Source organism: Tachyglossus aculeatus, chromosome Y3 (assembly GCF_015852505.1).
Source record: "Tachyglossus aculeatus isolate mTacAcu1 chromosome Y3, mTacAcu1.pri, whole genome shotgun sequence".
Lineage (NCBI taxonomy): Eukaryota > Metazoa > Chordata > Mammalia > Monotremata > Tachyglossidae > Tachyglossus > Tachyglossus aculeatus.
In genome coordinates, this window is record NC_052095.1 from 1,438,785 (window position 1) to 1,457,395 (window position 18,611).

The window sequence follows — 18,611 nt, forward strand, 5'->3', positions numbered from 1 at the left end:
ATATGCCTCCTATTATTATTCCAGCACTTATTACTACTGTGAATACTAATACGTCTACTATTATTATTACAGCATTTATTACTACTATGAATACAAATACGTCTACTATATTATTATGGCACTTATTACTACTATGAATACTAATATGTCTACTATTATTATTCCAGCACTTATTACTACTATGAATACTAATACGCCTCCTATTATTATTCCAACGCTTATTACTACTATGAATATTAATACGCCTCCTATTATTATTACCGCACTTATTACTACTATGAATACTAATACGTCTACTATTATTATTCCAGCACTTATAACTACTATGAATACTAATACGCCTCCTATTATTATTCCAGCACTTATTACTACTATGAATACTAATATGCCTCCTATTATTATTCCGGCACTTATTACTACTATGAATACTAATACGCCTCCTATTATTATTCCAGCACTTTTACTACTATGAATACTAATACGTCTACTATATTATTATGGCACTTATGACTACTATGAATACTAATACGTCTCCTAATGTCATTACGGCACTTATTACTACTATTATTACTAATACGTCTACTATATTATTACAGCATTTATTACTACTATGTATACTAATACGTCTACTATTATTACTACAGCACTTATTACTACTATGAACACTAATACGTCTATTACTATTATTATTCCGGCACTTATTACTACTATGAATACTAATACGCCTCCTATTATTATTCCAGCACTTATTACTACTATGAATACTAATACGTCTACTATTGTTATTCCAGCACTTATTACTACTATGAATACTAATATGTCTACTATTATTATTCCAGCACTTATTACTACTATGAATACTAATACGCCTCTACTATTATTACAGCACTTAATACTATTATGAATACTAATACCTGCTATTAATATTACAGCACTTATTACTATGAATACTAATACCTACGACTATTACCTCACTTCTTACTATGAATACTACGACGTCTACTACATTATCACAGCACTTCTTAGCACTATGAATACTACTATTACTACTGCTACTATCAATCAATCGTATTTATTGAGCGCTTACTGTGTGCAGAGCACTGTACTAAGCACTTGGGAAGTCCAAGATGGCAACATATAGAGACGGTTCGGACCCAACAGTGGGCTCAGAGTCAAGAACTGTGCTACTACTACTACTAATTGCTACCATTAATACCTACTGTTATTAGAGCACTCATTATTCACTCATTCACTCCATCGTATTTATTGAGCGCTTCCTGCGTGCAGAGCACTGTACTGAGTGCTTGGGAAGGACAACTGGGCAACAAATAGCGCCGGGCCCTACCCAACAGCGGGCTCACTGTCTGGAAGGGGGAGACAGATGACATAACCAAACATCTTAACAAAATAAAATAAATAGAATAGTATTACTACTAGTACTCTCATTACTATTTATTGATTTATTTTACTTGTCCATATCGACTCTATTTATTTGATTTTGTTAATATGTTTGCTTTCGTTCTTTGTCTCCCCCTTCTAGACTGGGAGCCCACTGTTGGGTAGGGGCCGTCTCTATATGTTGCCGACTTGGACTTCCCAAGCGCTCAGTACAGTGCTCTGCACACAGGAAGCGCTCAATAAATACAATTGATTGATTGATTGATTGCTGTGCACACAGTAAGCACTCAATAAATACGATTGATTGATTGATTGATTACTACTATGCCTACTAACACGCCTAGTCCCAGTCCTCCCACGACTTCTGCGCCACCTACTATTCCTCCTCTTAGGACTGGGCTACTTTCTGAACGGACAGATATCATCCAGTTACCCCCACTAAGGTCGCTCTCTTCCTCCCGCTCCCCCCACCCCGGCCCCCCGTGAACGCTTTGGCTGGAGGAGCGTAGTGGGACCCCCATGCAGATCTAGGGGGGGTTGGAAATGGTGGTTTCAAGGGTGCCCTGACACCTCACTCGCACCCACTTCTCGTCCTGGGTCCTTCCTCCCCCCTACCAGGTATTTCTTCGCCATGCTGGCCATCTTGACCGTACTGGGCGTTCTCAACGGGCTCGTCCTGCTCCCGGTCCTCCTGTCTCTCTTCGGCCCCTACCCCGAGGTCAGTATTCATCCGGTCATATGTACTGAGCGCTTCCCGGGTGCAGGGCACTATACTAAGCGCTTGGAAACTCCAGTTGGGTGACATCTTTTAGACTGTGAGCCCACTCTTGTAGACTGTGAGCCCACTGTTGGGTAGGGACCATCTCTATATGTTGCCAACTTGTCCTTCCCAAGCGCTTAGTACAGTGCTCTGCCCACAGTAAGCGCTCAATAAATATGACTGATTGATCTAGAGACAGTCCCTACCTGACAACGGGCTGACCGTCTGGAGAAGCAGCGTGGCTCCGTGGAAAGAGCCCAGGCTTGGGAGTCAGAGGTCTCGGGTTCAAATTCCGGCTCCACCAATTGTCACCTGGGTGACTCTGGGCAAGTCACTTAGCTTCTCTGGGCCTCAGTTCCCTCATCTGTCAAATGGGGATGAAGACTGGGAGCCCCCCACCCCCACCCCCGTGGGACAACCTGATCATCGTGTAACCTACCCAGCGCTTAGAACAGTGCTTGGCACATAGTAAGCGCTTAATAAATGCCATCATCATTATTATTATTATTATTATTATTAAAATGGGGATGAAGACTGTGAGCCCCCCATGGGATAACCTCATCACCTTGTAACCTCCCCAGCGCTTAGAACAGTGCTTGGCACATAGTAAGCACTTAATAAATACCATCATCATTATTATTATTATCTGTAAAATGGGGATGACGCCTGTGAGCCCCCCGGGGGACAACCTCATCACCTTGTAACCTCCCCAGTGCTTAGAACAGTGCTGGGCACATAGTAAGCGCTTAATAAATGCCATCATTATTATTATTATTAAAATGGGGATGAAGACTGTGAGCCCCCCGGGGGACAACCTCATCACCTTGTATCCCTCCCAGCGCTTAGAACAGTGCTTGGCACATAGTAAGTGCTTAATACCCTCATTCTTCTTCTTCTTCTTATTCTCTGGGCCTCAGTTCCCTCATCTGTCAAATGGGGATGAAGACCAGGAGCACCCCGTGGGACAACCTCATCGCCTTGTATCCCTCCCAGCGCTTAGAACAGTGTTTGGCACAGAGGAAGCGCTTAACAAATAATAATAATAATAATGATGGCATTTATTAAGCGCTTACTATGTGCAAAGCGCTGTTCTAAGCGCTGGGGAGGTTACAAGGTGATCAGGTTGTCCCACGGGGGCTCACCGTCTTCATCCCCATTTGACAGATGAGGGAACTGAGGCCCAGAGAAGTGAAGTGACTCGCCTGAAGTCACACAGCTGGCAACTGGCGGAGCAGAATTCGAACCCAGGACCTCTGACTCCCAAGCCCAGGCTCTTTCCACTGAGCCCCGCTGCTTCTCTATGCCGGAGCCCACTGTTGGGTAGGGACTGTCTCTATATGTTGCCAACTTGAATTTCCCAAGCGCTTAGTACAGTGCTCTGCACACAGTAAGCGCTCAATAAATACGATTGATTGATTGACTGATTGATTGATTATTTACAGAGAAGCAGCGTGGCTCAGCGGAAAGAGGCCGGGCTTGGGTGTCAGAGGGTGTGGGTTCGAATCCCGACTCCCCAACATGTCTGCCGGGTGACCTCGGGCAAGTCACTTCAAGAGAAGCAACCGTGGCTCAGTGGAAACGAGCCTGGGCTTTGGAGTCAGAGGTCGTGGGTTCGAATCCCGACTCCCCCACATGTCTGCCGGGTGACCTTGGGCATGTCACTTCAAGAGAAGCAGCGTGGGTCAGTGGAAACCAGCCCGGGCTTTGGAGTCAGAGGTCGTGGGTTCGAATGCCGACTTCCCCACATGTCTGCCGGGAGACCTTGGGCAAGTCACTTCTAGAGAAGCAACCGTGGCTCAGTGGAAACCAGCCCGGGCTTTGGAGTCCGAGGTCGTGGGTTCGAATCCCGCTCTGCCAATTCATCATCATCAATCGTATTTATTGAGCACTTACTGTGTGCAAAGCGCTGTACTGAGCGCTTGGGAAGTTCAAGTTAGCAAAATACAGAGACGGTCCCTACCCAACAGTGGGCTCAAAGTCTAAAAGGCCAGCTGGGTGACTTTGGGCCAGTCACTTCCCTTCTCCGGGCATCAGTTCCCTCAACTGTGAAATGGGGATGAAGATTGTGAGCCCCCCGGGGGACAACCTGATCCTCTTGTCACCTCCCCAGCGCTTAGAACAGTGCTTGGCACACAGTAAGCGCTTCACAAACGCCATCGCCATCACCCGAAGAGAAGCAGCGCGGCCCAGCGGGAAGAGGCCGGGCTTTGGGGTCAGAGGTCGTGGGTTCGAATCCCCACTCCCCCACCTGTCTGCTGGATGACCTTGGGCAAGTCACTTCATTTCTCCGAGCCTCAGTTCCCTCATCTTGGGATGAAGCCCCCGGGGGGCCAACCTGATCACCTTCCGGCGCTTAGAACAGTGCTCTGCGCGTAGTAAGCGCTTAACAAATGCCATTTTTGTTATTGTTATTAGGATTATTGATTGATTGATTGATTGATTGACTGATTGATTATTGTTATTTTTATCATCTTCCCGTGGCAGGTGTCCCCCCCAGAGGGCTGCGAGCGGTTGCCCACGCCGTCCCCGGACCCCCCGGACTCGGACTCGTCGGACTGGGAGTCGGGGTCTCAGACCACCCTGTCGGGCCTCAGTGAGGAGCTGCGGCCCCCCCGGCCCACGGTGAGACCCTGGGGGGCGTCCACTAACTCTGCCCTATTTAATAAATCATAAATAAATGATCATATTTAATAAATAAATACGATCGATGATGCCGTCCATCACAGCCGCTGGCTCACCCGTTTCCATCGTGTCGACTGGGCGCCTCGTTCATCATCAATCGTCATCAATCGTATTTATTGAGCACTTACTATCATCATCATCATCAATCGTATTTATTGAGCGCTTACTGTGTGCAGAGCACTGTACTAAGCGCTTGAGAAGTACAAACTGGCAACATTTGTTCAGTCGTACTGATTGAGCGCTTCCTGTGTGCTGAGCGCTGGACTAGGCGCTTGGGAAGTCCAAGTTGGCAACATAGAGAGACGAAGCTGCGTGGCTCAGTGGAAAGAGCCCGGGCTTTGGAGTCAGAGGTCATGGGTTCGAATCCCAGGTCCACCACCAGTCTGCTATGTGACCTTGGGCAAGTCACTTCATTTCTCTGAGCCTCAGTTACCTCATCTGTAAAAATGGGGATTGACTGTGAGCCCCACGAGGGACAACTTGATCACACTGTATCCCCCCCACAGTGCTTAGAACAGTGCTTGGCACATAGTAAGCGCTTAACAAATGCCGTCATTATTATTATTATCCATTCAATCGTATTTATTGAGCGCTTCCTGTGTGCACAGCACTGTACTAAGCACTTGGGAAGGACAAGTTGGCAACATCGAGAGACGGTCCCGACCCGATGGTGGGCTCATGGGCTAGAAGGGGGAGACAGAGAACAAAACAAAACGTATTAACAAAATAAAATAAATAGAATAAATATGTACAAATAAAATAAATAGAGTAATAAATCCGTACAAACATACAGAGCCCGGGCTTTGGAGTCAGAGGTCATGGGTTCAAATCCCGGCTCCGCCAACTGTCAGCTGTGGGACTTTGGGCAAGTCACTTCACTTCTCTGGGCCTCAGTTCCCTCATCTGTAAAATGGGGATGAAGACTGTGAGCCTCCCATGGGACAACCTGATCACTTTGTTGTAACCCCCCAGCGCTTAGAACAGTGCTTTGCACATAGTAAGCGCTTAATAAATGCTATCATTATTATTATTATTATACAGGTGCTGTGGGGAGGGGAAGGAGGTAAGGCGGGGGGGGATTCATTCATTCATTCATTCGTATTTATTGAGTGCTTCCTGTGTGCAGAGCACTGGACTAAGCGCTTGGGAAGTACAAGATGGCAACATCGAGAAGCGGTCTCGACCCGACGGCGGGCTCACGGTCTAGAAGGGGGAGACGGGGAACAAAACAAAACATATTAACAAAATAAAACAAATAGAATAGATAGGTACAAATAAAATCAATAAATAGAGTAATAAATCCGTACAAACATATATACATATATACAGGTGCTGTGGGGAGGGGAAGGAGGTAAGGCGGGGGGGATTCATTCATTCATTAATTCATTCATTCAATCGTATTTATTGAGCGCTTCCTGTGTGCACAGCACTGGACTAGGCGCTTGGGAAGTCCAAGTTGGCAACAGAGAGAGACGATTCATTCATCCATTCAATCGTATTTACTGAGCGCTTCCTGTGTGCAGAGCACTGGACTAAGCGCTTAGGAAGTCCAAGTTGGCAACATATAGAGACGGTCCCGACCCGACAGCGGGCTCACGGGCTAGAAGGGGGAGACAGACAACAAAACAAAAAGTATTAACAAAATAAAATAAATAGAATAAATATGTACAAATAAAATAAATAGAGTAATAGATCTGTACAAACATATATACATATATACAGGTGCTGTGGGGGGGGGAAGGAGGTAAGGCGGGGGGGATTCATTCATTCATTCATATTTATTGAGCGCTTCCTGTGTGCAGAGCACTGTACTAAGCGCTTGGGAAGTCCAAGTTGGCAACATCGAGAGACGGTCCTGACCCAACAGTGGGCTCATGGGCTAGAAGGGGGAGACAGAGAACAAAACCAAACGTATTAACAAAATAAAATAAATAGAATAAATGTGTACAAATAAAATAAATAAATAGAGTAATAAATATGCACAAACATATATACATATATACAGGTGCTGTGGGGAGGGGAAGGAGGTAAGGCGGGGGGATTCATTCATTCAATCGTATTTATTGAGCGCTTCCTGTGTGCACAGCACTGTACTAAGCGCTTGGGAAGTTCAAGTTGGCAACATAGAGAGACAATTCATTCATCCATTCAATCGTAGTTATTGAGCGCTTCCTGTGTGCACAGCACTGTACTAGGCGCTTGGGAAGTCCAAGTTGGCAACATCTAGAGACAGTCCCGACCCAACAGCGGGCTCACGGGCTAGAAGGGGGAGACGGACGACAAAACAAAACGTATTAACAAAATAAAACAAATAGAATAGATATGTGCAAATAAAATAAATAAATAGAGTAATAAATATGTACAAACGTATATACATATATACAGGTGCTGTGGGGAGGGGAAGGAGGTAAGGCTGGGGGGATTCATTCATTCATTCGTATTTATTGAGCGCTTCCTGTGTGCAGAGCACTGGACTAGACGCTTGGGAAGTCCAAGTTGGCAACATCTAGAGACGGTCCCGACCCAACAGTGGGCTCAGGGTCTAGAAGGGGGAGAAAGAGAACAAAACCAAACATATTAATAAAATAAAATAAATAGAAGAAATATGTACAAATAAAATAAATAGAGTAATAAATCTTTACAAACATATACCCATATATACAGGTGCTGTGGGGAGGGGAAGGAGGTAAGGCGGGGGGGGGGATGGGGAGTGTGAGGAGGGGGAGAGGAAGTCACTCCACTCCTCTGTGCCTCAGTTCCCTCATCTGTAAAATGGGGATGAAGACTGTGAGTGCCCCCGGGGACAACCTGATGACCTTGTAACCTCCCCAGCGCATTGAACAGTGCTTTGCACAGAGTAATGATAATAATATTATTTCTAGACTGTGAGCCCACTGTTGGGTAGGGACTGTCTCTATAAGTTGCCAACTTGTACTTCCCAAGCGCTTAGTACAGTGCTCTGCACACAGTAAGTGCTCAATAAATATGGTTGAAATGAATGAATGAATGAATAGTAATAATAGTATTTGTTAAGTGCTTACTATGTGCTAAGCGCTGGTAAGCGCTTAACAAATGCCATTATTATTATTATTATTATTATTATTATTATTATTATTATTATTTAAAGATTTTCCACATGAGGGAATTGGACCTGGAGAAACCAAGTCACTCGTCCAAGGTCACCCGGCAGGCAAGTGGCGGAGCTGGGGATCAATCAATCAATCGTATTTATTGAGCACTTACTGTGTGCCAAGCACTGTACTAAGCGCTTGGGAAGTACAAGTCGGCAACATCTAGAGACGGTCCCTACCCAACAGTGGGCTCACAGTTTAGAAGGAATGAGGGTATTTAAGCACTTACTGTGTGCTAAGCAATCAATCAATTAATCAATCGTATTTATTGAGCGCTTCCTGTGTGCAGAGCACTGTACTAAGCGCTTGGGAAGTCCAAGTCGGCAACATATAGAGACAGTCCCTACCCAACAGTGGGCTCACAGTCTAGAAGACTGCGGATTAGAACCCAAGCCCCCTGAGGCCCGGCCCCGGGCTCTTTCCGCTAGGCCGCAAGGCTTCTGGGAGTCTGAGGTGGTGGGTTCCGATCCCGGCTCCGCCGCCTGTCCGCCGGGTGACCTTGGGCGGGTCGCTTCACTTCTCTGGGCCTCAGTTCCCTCACCTGGAAAATGGGGATGGAGACAGGGAGCCCCGCGGGGGACAGGGACCGAGTCTGAGACAACATGTTTGTCTCCACCCCAGCACTTAGTACAGTGCCTGGAACATAGTAGTGATTAACAAATACCACTTTCTTCTTCTTCTCCTTGTTCTTCTCCCTTTACTTCTTCTCCTTCTCCTTTTCCTCCTCCTCCCTTCCCCCTCCTCCGTCTCCTTCTTCTCCTCTTCCTCCTCTTCATTTTCCTCTTCCCCTCCTCCTCCACCTTCTCTTCTCCTCTTCTTTCTCTTCCCGCTCCTGCTCCTTCTCTTTTTCCTCCTCTTCTAATCCCCCTTCTCTCCCCTTTTCCTCTTCCTCCTCTTCTAATCCCCTTCCTTTTCCTTCTCCTCCCCCTTCCCACCTCTTCCTCCTCTTCTCCTCCTTTTCCCTTTCCTCCTCTTCTAATCCCCCCTACACGCCCGTTTCTTCTCCTTCTCTGCTTCTTCCTCCTCTTCTCCTTCTCCTTCTTCTCCCCCTCCTCTTTCTCTTCCTCCCTTCTTCTCCTCTTCCTCCGCCTCTTCTCCTCCTTTTCCTCCTCTTCTAATCCCTCTCCTCTCCCCTTCCTTCTCCTTCTTTTCTCCTCTTCCTTCTCCTTTTCCCTTTCTTCTAATCCCCTTCCTTTTCCTTCTCCTCCTCTTCTCCTCCTTTTCCTCCTCTTCTAATCCCCCTACTCGCCCCTTCCTTCACCTTCCCTTCTCTTCCTCTTCTCCTTCTCCTCCTCTTCCCCCTCCTCTTTCTCCTCCTCCCTTCTTCTCTTCTTCCTCCTCTTCTCCTCTTGCTCCTTCTCCTCCTTTTCCTCCTCTTCTAATCCCCCTCCTCTCGCCTTCCTTCTCTTCCTTCCCTTCCTCTTCTCCTCCCCCGCTTCCTCCTCCTCTTCTCCTTTTCCTCCTCTCCTCCTCCTCCTCTAATCCCCTTCCTTTTCCTTCTCCTCTTCTCCTCCTTTTCCTTTTCCTCCTCTTCTAATACCCCTACTCGCCCCTTCCTTCTCCTTCCCTTCTCTTCCTCCTCTCCTCCTTTCTCCTCTTCCTCCCCTTCTCCTCCTCCTCCTTTTCCTTCTCATAATCCCCCTCCTCTCTCCTTCCTTCTCCTCCTCCCGCTCTTCCTCCTCCTCTTCTTTTCCTCCTCACCCCTTCCTTCTCTTCTCCTCCTTTTCCTCCTCTTCTAATCCCCCTACTCGCCCCTTCCTTCTCCTTCCCTTTTCTTCCTCTTCTCCGCCTCCTCTTCTTCTCTTTTCCTTCTCCTCCTCCTCTCCTTCTCCTTTTCCTCCTCCTCCTCCTCTTCCTTCTCCTCTTTTCCTCCTCCTCCTCTTCCTCCTCTTTTCCTCCTTCTCCTCCTCTTCCTTCTCCTCTTTTCCTCCTACTCCTCCTCTTCCTTCTTTTCCTTCTCCTCCTCCTCCTTCTCTTCCTCCTTCACTTCTTCTCCTCCTCCTTTCCTCCTACTCCTCCTCTTCCTTCTCCTCCTCCTCCTCTTCCTCCTTCACTTCTTCTCCTCCTCTTCTACTTCTCCTCCCTCTCCTCCTCTTCCTCCTTCACTTCTTCTCCTCTTCTCCTCCTCTTCTCTGCCTTCTCCTCCTCCTCCTCCTCTTCCTCCTCTTCGTTTCCTCCTCCTCTTCTCTGCCTTCTCCTCCTCCTCCTCCTCTTCCCCCTCTTCTTCTCCTCCTCTTCTCTGCCTTCTCCTCCTCCTCCTGCTCTTCCTCCTCTTCTTTTCCTCCTCTTCTCTGCCTTCTCCTCCTCCTCATCTTCTCCTCCTCTTTTCCTCCTCCTCTTCCTCCTTTCCTCCTCCTCTTCTCCCCCTTTTCCTCCTCTTCTAATGCCCCTACTCGCCCCTTCATTCTCCTCCTCCTCATCCTCCTTTTCCTCCTCTTCTGATCCCCCTTCTCCCCCCTTCCTTCTCCTTCTCCTCTCTTCTGCTTCTTCTCCTCCTTCCCTTCTCTTCCCCCTATTCTACTCCTTTTCCTCCTCTTCTAATCCCTCTACTCGCCCCTTCCTTCACCTTCCCTTTTCTTCCCCTCCTCCTCTTCTTCTTCTCCTTCCCCTCCTCTTCCTCCTCCACTTTTTCGCCTCCTCTTCTCTGCCTTCTCCTTCTCCTGCTCTTCTCCTCCTTCCCTTCTCTTCCCCCTCTTCTAATCCCCCTACTCGCCCCTTCCTTTTCCTTCCCTTTTCTTCCCCTCCTCCTCCTCTTCTTCTCCTCCTCCTCCTCTTCTCCTTCCCCACCTCTTCCTCCTCCACTTTTTCGCCGCCTCCTCTTCTCTGCCCTCTCCTCCTCCTACTTTTCCTCCTCCTCCTCTCTTTTTCTTCTTCTTCTCCTCCTTCCCTTCTCTTCCTCCTCCTCTCCTCCTTTTCCTCCTCTTCTAATCCCCCTACTCGCCCCTTCCTTCACCTTCCCTTTTCTTCCCCTCCTCCTCCTCTTCTTCTCCTCCTCCTCCTCTTCTCCTCCTCCTCTTCTTCTCCCTCCCCTCCTCTTCTTCTCCTTCCCCTCCTCTTCCTCCTCCACTTTTTCGCCTCCTCCTCTTCTCTGCCTCCTCCTCCTCTTCCTCCTCTTCTCTTCCTTCCCTTCTCTTCCCCCTCCTCTTCTAATCCCCCTACTCGCCCCTTCCTTCTCCTTCCCTTTTCTTCCCCTCCTCCTCCTCTTCTCCTCCTCCTCCTCCTCTTCTCCTTCCCCTCCTCTTCCTCTTTTTCGCCTCCTCCTTTTCTCTGCCTTCTCTTCCTCCTCTTCCTCCTCTTCTCCTCCTTCCCTTCTCTTCCCCCTCTTCCTCCTCCGCTTTTCCTTTTCCTCCTCTTCTAATCCCCCTACTCGCCCCTTCCTTCGCCTTCCCTTTTCTTCCCCTCCTCCTCCTCTTCTTCTCCTTCCCCTCCTCTTCCTCCTCCACTTTTTCACCTCCTCCTCTTCTCTGCCTTCTCCTCCTCCTCCTCTCTTCTTCTTCTCTTCCTTCCCTTCTCTTCCCCCTCTTCTTCCTCCTCTCCTCCTTTTCCTCCTCTTCTAATCTCCTACTCGCCCCTTCCTTCTCCTTCCCTTTTCTTCCCCTCCTCTTCCTCCTCCACTTTTTCGCCTCCTCCACTTCTCCTCCTCCTCCTCTCCTCCTCCTCCTCCTGCTCCGGCCCCAGGTGTCCGGCCCGCCCGGCCCCATCCCGGCGGGGCATCCAGCCGGAGCGGCCCCCCGGCCTCCCCTGAGCCGACCGCGGCGGGACGCCTTCTCCAGGCCGGCAGGGGTCTCCCCGGGGTGGCCCCGGGCCCTCCCACCCTTGGCCATGGTCACTGCCTCAGCCTCCGTCACCGTGGCCTACGAGGGCCCCGTCTGGGACCCCCACGTGCCCGTCCACGGAGACCACACGGACCGGCAGCCCGGAGAAGGCGGCGAAGGCGACTGAGCCTCGACGGAGCCGGGACCACCCCTCTGCCCGCGCCTCGTGGCCCACCTCCGCTGCCCCCGGTCACGTCCCGTCTCTCGCCACGGCGGCCAACTCCAGACCACCGGGAGGCTGGAAGACGGCATCCTGCCTGGTGACGGCCCCCGTCTCTCTGGACGAGTGGAAGGCTGGAAAACGGTGCTCCCCGGCGATGCCCTTGTCTCGCTTTGGTGAGCAAACTCAAGACCATCAGAAGGCCGGAAAACGGTGTCCTTTCCTGGCGATGCCTCCGTCTCTCCAGGGCGGGCCACTCCGGACGAGCGGAAGGCCGGAAAACGATTCCCCAACGGCGATGCCCTCGTCTTGCTTCGGTGAGCAAATTCCGGACCATCGGAAGGCTGGAAAACGGCATCCCTTGGCAATGCCCTCGTCTCACTGCAGTGAGCAAATTCCAGGCCATTGGAAGGCCGGAGGATGGCACCTTTCCTGGCGACAGCCCCGTCTCCACTCCGGATGAGTGGAAGGCCGGAAAACAGGGCCCCTCGGTGATGCCCTCGTCTCGCTTTGGTGAGCAAACTCCAGACAATCGGAAGGCCGGAAAATGGCGTCCTTCGGCGATGCCCTCATCTCACTGCAGTGAGTAAATTCCGGGCCATTGGAAGGCCGGAGGATGGCACCTTTCCTGGCGACGACCCCGTCTCTCCAGGGTGGGCCATTCCGGACAAGCAGAAGGCCGGAAAACGGTGCCCCTCGGCAATGCTTGCCTCTCAAGGCGGTGAGCAAACTCCAGACCATCGGAAAGCCGGAAAACGTTGTCCCTCGGCGATGCCCTCGTCTCGCTGCGGTGAGTAAATTCCGGGCCACTGGAAGGCTGGAAGATGGCACCTTTCTTGGCAAGGCCCCTGTCTCCCTGCGGTGGACAACTCCAGACCACCGCAAGTCTGGAAAATGGTGCCGCTTGGCGATGCCCCCATCTCGCCACGGCGGGTAACTCGGAACCACAAGAAGGCTGGAAGATGGTGTCCCACCTGGCAACACCCCCTTCTCACCATGGGTGGGCAATTCCAGACCACTGGAAGTCTGGAAAACGGTGGCCCATGAGGTAACTGGGAACCACATGAAGGCGGGAAGATGGCATCCCACCTGGCGACGCCCCCATCTCATCATGGCGGGCAACTCCAGACCACCGGAAGGCTGGAAAATGGGCCTCAATCTCTGCACAGGGGTTGGGAATCGCGTTTTTAATCTGTACTGGGTTTGGGAATCGCGTTTATGAATCTGCACGGGGGTGGGAATTGCGTTTTTCATCTGTACAGGGGGTGGGAATTGCGTTTTTCATCTGTACAGAGGGTGGGAATCGCGTTTTTAACCGTACATGGGGTGGGAATCGCGTTTTTATCTGTACAGGGGGTGGGAATCATGTTTTTAATCTGTACAGGGGTCGGGAATCGCATTTATTAGTCTGTACAAGGGTCGGGAATCGCATTTTTAATCTGTACAGTGGTCTGGAATCGCGTTTTTAATCTGTACAGGGGTCGGGAATCGCGGTTTTAATCAGTACAGGGGTCGGGAATCGCATTTATTAATCTGCACAGGGGTCGGGAATCACGTTTTTAACCTGTACAGGGGTGGGGAATCGCGTTTTTAATCTGTACAGGGGTCGGGAATCGCATTTATTAGTCTGTACAAGGGTCGGGAATCACGTTTTTAATCTGTACAGGGGTAGGGAATCATGTTTTTAATCTGTACAGGGGTTGGGAATCACGTTTATTAATCTGCAAAGGGGGTGGGAATAGCGTTTTTAATCTGTACAGGGGTCGGGAATAGCGTTTTTAATCTGTACAGGGGTTGGGAATCGCGTTTTTAATCTGTACAGAGGTCGGGAATCACATTTATTAGTCTGTACAAGGGTCAGGAATCGCGTTTTTAATCTGTACAGGGATTGGGAATTGCGTTTATTAGTCTGTACAGGGGTCGGGAATCGTGTTTTTAATCTGTACAGGGGTCGGGAATCGCATTTATTAGTCTGTACAAGGGTCGGGAATCACGTTTTTAATCTGTACAGGGGTAGGGAATCATGTTTTTAATCTGTACAGGGGTTGGGAATCACGTTTATTAATCTGCAAAGGGGGTGGGAATAGCGTTTTTAATCTGTACAGGGGTCGGGAATAGCGTTTTTAATCTGTACAGGGGTTGGGAATCGCGTTTTTAATCTGTACAGAGGTTGGGAATCACATTTATTAGTCTGTACAAGGGTCAGGAATCGCGTTTTTAATCTGTACAGGGATTGGGAATTGCGTTTATTAGTCTGTACAGGGGTCGGGAATCGTGTTTTTAATCTGTACAGGGGTCGGGAATCGCATTTATTAGTCTGTACAAGGGTCGGGAATTGCGTTTTTAATCTGTACAGGGGTCGGGAATCGCGTTTTTAATCTGTACAGGGGTTGGGAATCGCGTTTTTAATCTGTACAGGGGTCGGGAATCACGTTTTTAATCTGTACAGGGGATGGGAATCGCGTTTTTAATCTGTACAGGGGGTGGGAATAATGTTAAACGGGACTGATCCCACGCCACTGACGTCACGGCCTTGCCATAGCTTTCCGCAGAAGGTGCGAAGGCGGGAAAAACCGAAACACGACCGGCCCATCAGCGGGACCCCAGCTAATTTATTTATATGGAGAATTTTATTTTTGTAGTGTACACAGCCGTCACCCCAGTCTTCGGAGCGAGGTTTATTTTTAAAGAGTCTCTATGTCACGACGCCCCCATCACGCTGGGGGCGAAGCGTAGTAGACACTTGGGGCGGGGTGGTGGGTGCGAGGGAGGGACGGGACGGGGAAAGGAACAGACGGACTGGCTCCCTGGGATTGTTAGGGGTCACGCACTGATCGATAGAAAGTCTAACACAAATTAAAAAGAAAATGGATCATAACTCACTGGCTCGCGTGTCTTCCTCGGACATCCGCGTCGGAAGGGTTTCTTTTTTTTTTTGGCGTGGGATGGGTTTGAATCCCCCCTCCGCCGCCCGTCAGCTGGGCGACTCTGGACAAGTCACTTCGCTTCTCCAGGCCTCAGTTTCCTCATCTGGAAAATGGGGATGGAGAGCGTGAGCCCCAGGCGGGACAACCGGATCCATTCGTTCATTCCATGGTATTTATTGAGCGCGTCCTGTGTGCAGAGCACCGTACTAATTCACTCATTCCAACGTATTTATTGAGTGCCTCCCGTGTGCAGAGCTCTGGACTAAGCACTTGGGAAGTCCAAGTGGGCAACATCTGCAACAATTGTACATATTTATTACTCTATTTATTCATTTATTTTACCAGTACCTATCTAGTCTATTTATTTTATTTTGTTAGTACGTTTGGTTTAGTTCTCTGTCTCCCCCTTTTAGACTGTGAGCCCGCTGTTGGGTAGGGACTGTCTCTATATGTTGCCAATTTGTACTTCCCAAGCGCTTAGTACAGTGCTCTGCACACAGTAAGCGTTCAATAAATATGATTGATGATGATCTAGAGGCGGGCCCTTCCCGACAACGGGCTCATGGTCTAGGAGGGGGAGATGGACGACGAAGCAACTGATCACCTTGTATCCCTCCCCCCCCCCCGCCCCAGCGCTTAGTACAGTGCTTGGCACCTAGTAAGTGCTTAATAAATGCCAATAGTATTATTATTATTATTATTATTAGTTTATATTGATGGTTTGGACGACGCCTGTCGTCAATTAATCCCCATTGGTTTTCAATGATAATAATTAAAATAATACTAGGGCTATTAGGGATGGAAAAAGCCTGCCTGGGGATTGAAAAAACATGGCTTTGTTGATTTTTTTTTAATGTAATAACAATGATAATAATTATTATGGCTATTAATCCCTACTATAGTTCAATAATGATAATAATAATAACAATAACAATAATAATAATAATAATAATAATAAATCATAGGGATATTAGGGATGGAAAAAACATGCCTAGGGATTGAAAAAAATATGGCTTTATTGTTTTATTTTTTAAACGTAATAGCAATAATAATGATGGCTATTAATCCCTGTTATTTTTAATAATAATAAATAATAATAATAATGATAATAATAAATCATAGGGATATTAGGGATGGAAAAAACATGCCTAGGGATTGAAAAAAAACATGGCTTTATTGTTTTATTTTTAAAACGTAATAGCAATAATAATAATGGCTATTAATCCCTATTATTTTTCAATAATAATAATAATAATAATAATAATAATAATAGGAATTTAAAAACATGCCTAGGGATTGAAAAAGAAACCTGGATTCATTTTTTAAATGTAATAGCAATAATAATAATGGCTATTAATCCCTATTATTTTTCAATAATAATAATAATAATAATAATAATAATAGGAATTTAAAAACATGCCTAGGGATTGAAAAGGAAACCTTGATTCATTTTTTAAATGTAATAACAATAATAATAATAATGGCTATTAGTCCCTATTATTTTTCAATAATAATAATAATAATAATAATAATAGGGATAAAAACATGCCTAGGTATTGAAAAAGAAACATGGCTTTATTGATTTATTTTTTAAATGTAATAACAATAATAATAATAATGGCTATTAATCCCTATGATTTTTCAGTAATAATAATAATAATAATAATAATAGGGATTAAAAAACATGCCTAGGGATTGAAAAAGAAACATGGCTTCGTTGATTCATTTTTTAAATGTAATAACAACAATAATAATATTGGCTATTAATCCCTATTATTTTTCAATAATGATAATAATAATAGGGATTTAAAAACATGCCTAGGGATTGAAAAAGAAACATGGCTTTGTTGATTTATTTTTTAATGTAATAACAATAATAATTATAATGGCTATTAATCCCTATGATTTTTCAATAATAATACTAATAATAGGGATAAAAAAACATGCCTAGGGATTGAAAAAGAAGCATGGCTTTGTTGATTCATTTTTTAAATGTAATACCAACAATAATAATATTGGCTAGTAATCCCTATTATTTTTCAATAATAATAATTACAATCATAGGGATAATAGGGATGGAAAAAACATGGCTTTGTTGATTTATTTTTTAAATTTAATAATAATAATAATGGCTATTAATCCCTATTATTTTTCAATAATAATAATAAAATAATAATAGGGATATTAGGGATGGAAAAGCATGCCTAAGTATTAAAAAACATGGCTTTGTTGAATCATTTTTTAAATGTAATAACAATAATAATAATGATGGCTATTAATCCCTATTATTTTTCAATAATAATAACAAAATAATAATAGGGATCTTAGGGATGGAAAAAAACATGGCTTTGTTGATTTATTTTTGAAATGTAATAACAATAATAATAATGGCTATTAATCCCTATTATTTTTCAATAAAAGTAATAAAATCATAATAGGGATCTCAGGTATGGAAAAATCATGCGTAGGGATTGCGATAAACATGGCTTTGTTGATTTATTTTTTAAATGTAATAACAATAATAATAATGGCTATAATCCCTATCATTTTTAAATAATAATAATTAAAATAATCATAGGGATATTAGGGATGGAAAAAGCATGCCTAGGGATTGAAAAAAACATGCCTTTGTTGATTTATTTTTTAAATGTAATAACAACAATAATAATAATGGCTATTAATCCCTATTATTTTTCAATAAAAGTAATAAAATCATAATAGGGATCTTAGGGATGGAAAAAAAACATGCCTAGGGATTGCGACAAACCTGGTTTTGTTGATTTATTTTTTAAATGCAATAACAATAATAATAATAATGGCTATTAATCCCTATCATTTTCAATAATAATAATTAAAATAATCATAGGGATATTAGGGATGGAAAAAACATGCCTAGGGATTAAAAAAACATGGCTTTGTTGATTTATTTTTTAAATGTAATAACAACAATAATAATAATGGCTATTAATCCCTATTATTTTTCAATAAAAATAATAAAATCATAATAGGGGTCTAAGGGATGGAAAAAACATGCTTTGTTGATTAATTTTTTGAATGTAATAACAATAATAATAATAATGGCGATTTATCCCTATTAATCCCTATTATTTTTCAATATTAATAATTAATGATATCATTATCATTATTATTATAATAAACCCTTAACAAATCCCATAAAACAAACCAACAGTTCCCGTCCTCTCTCCTACTCGGGCCGTAAGCCTCAAATTGGACACGGACTGTCACCAACCTGATGATCTCCTGTCCACCCCAGCGCTTAGTACAGTGCCTGGCACATAGTGAGCACTTAACAAATACCACAATTATCATTATTATTATAATAAACCCTTAATAAATACAAGAAAATAAGCCAACAATCCCCATCCTCTCTCCTACTCAGGCCGTAAACCCCACGTTGGACACGGACTGCCTTCAACCTGATGATCTTCTGTCCATTCCAGTGCTTAGTACAGTGCCTGGCACATAGTGAGTGCTTAAGAAATACCACGATTATTATTATTATTGTTACTATTATTATTATAGTAAGCCCTTAACAAATCCCGTAAAACAAATAATCCCTGCAATCTCTCCTACTGAGGCCGTAAATCTCACTGTGGGATAGGGACTGTCTCCAACCTGATGATCTTCTGTCCCCCCCAGCACTTAGTATAGTGCCTGGCACATAGTGAGCGCTTAAGAAATACCACAATTCTTCTTATTATTATTATTGTTATTATT

General features: G+C 45.6%; 1 protein-coding gene across 7 annotated transcripts in view; it reads left to right on the top strand.

The window, feature by feature from the left end:
* Window positions 1–13,836, top strand: part of PTCH1 (patched 1) — a 141,487-nt gene extending 127,651 nt beyond the window's left edge. For 4 of the 7 annotated variants that reach the window (XM_038768137.1, XM_038768140.1, XM_038768142.1 and 1 more), the window contains 3 exons: window positions 2,017–2,116; window positions 4,643–4,780; window positions 11,650–13,836. In XM_038768137.1, the coding sequence (XP_038624065.1) occupies window positions 2,017–2,116; window positions 4,643–4,780; window positions 11,650–11,913 (502 nt within the window). In that variant the 3' untranslated portion in view covers window positions 11,914–13,836. The remainder of the gene's footprint in view (window positions 1–2,016; window positions 2,117–4,642; window positions 4,781–11,649) is intronic. The other 3 variants (XM_038768143.1, XM_038768139.1, XM_038768141.1) reach the window with 3 other exon arrangements.
* Window positions 13,837–18,611: the final 4,775 nt, after the last annotated feature.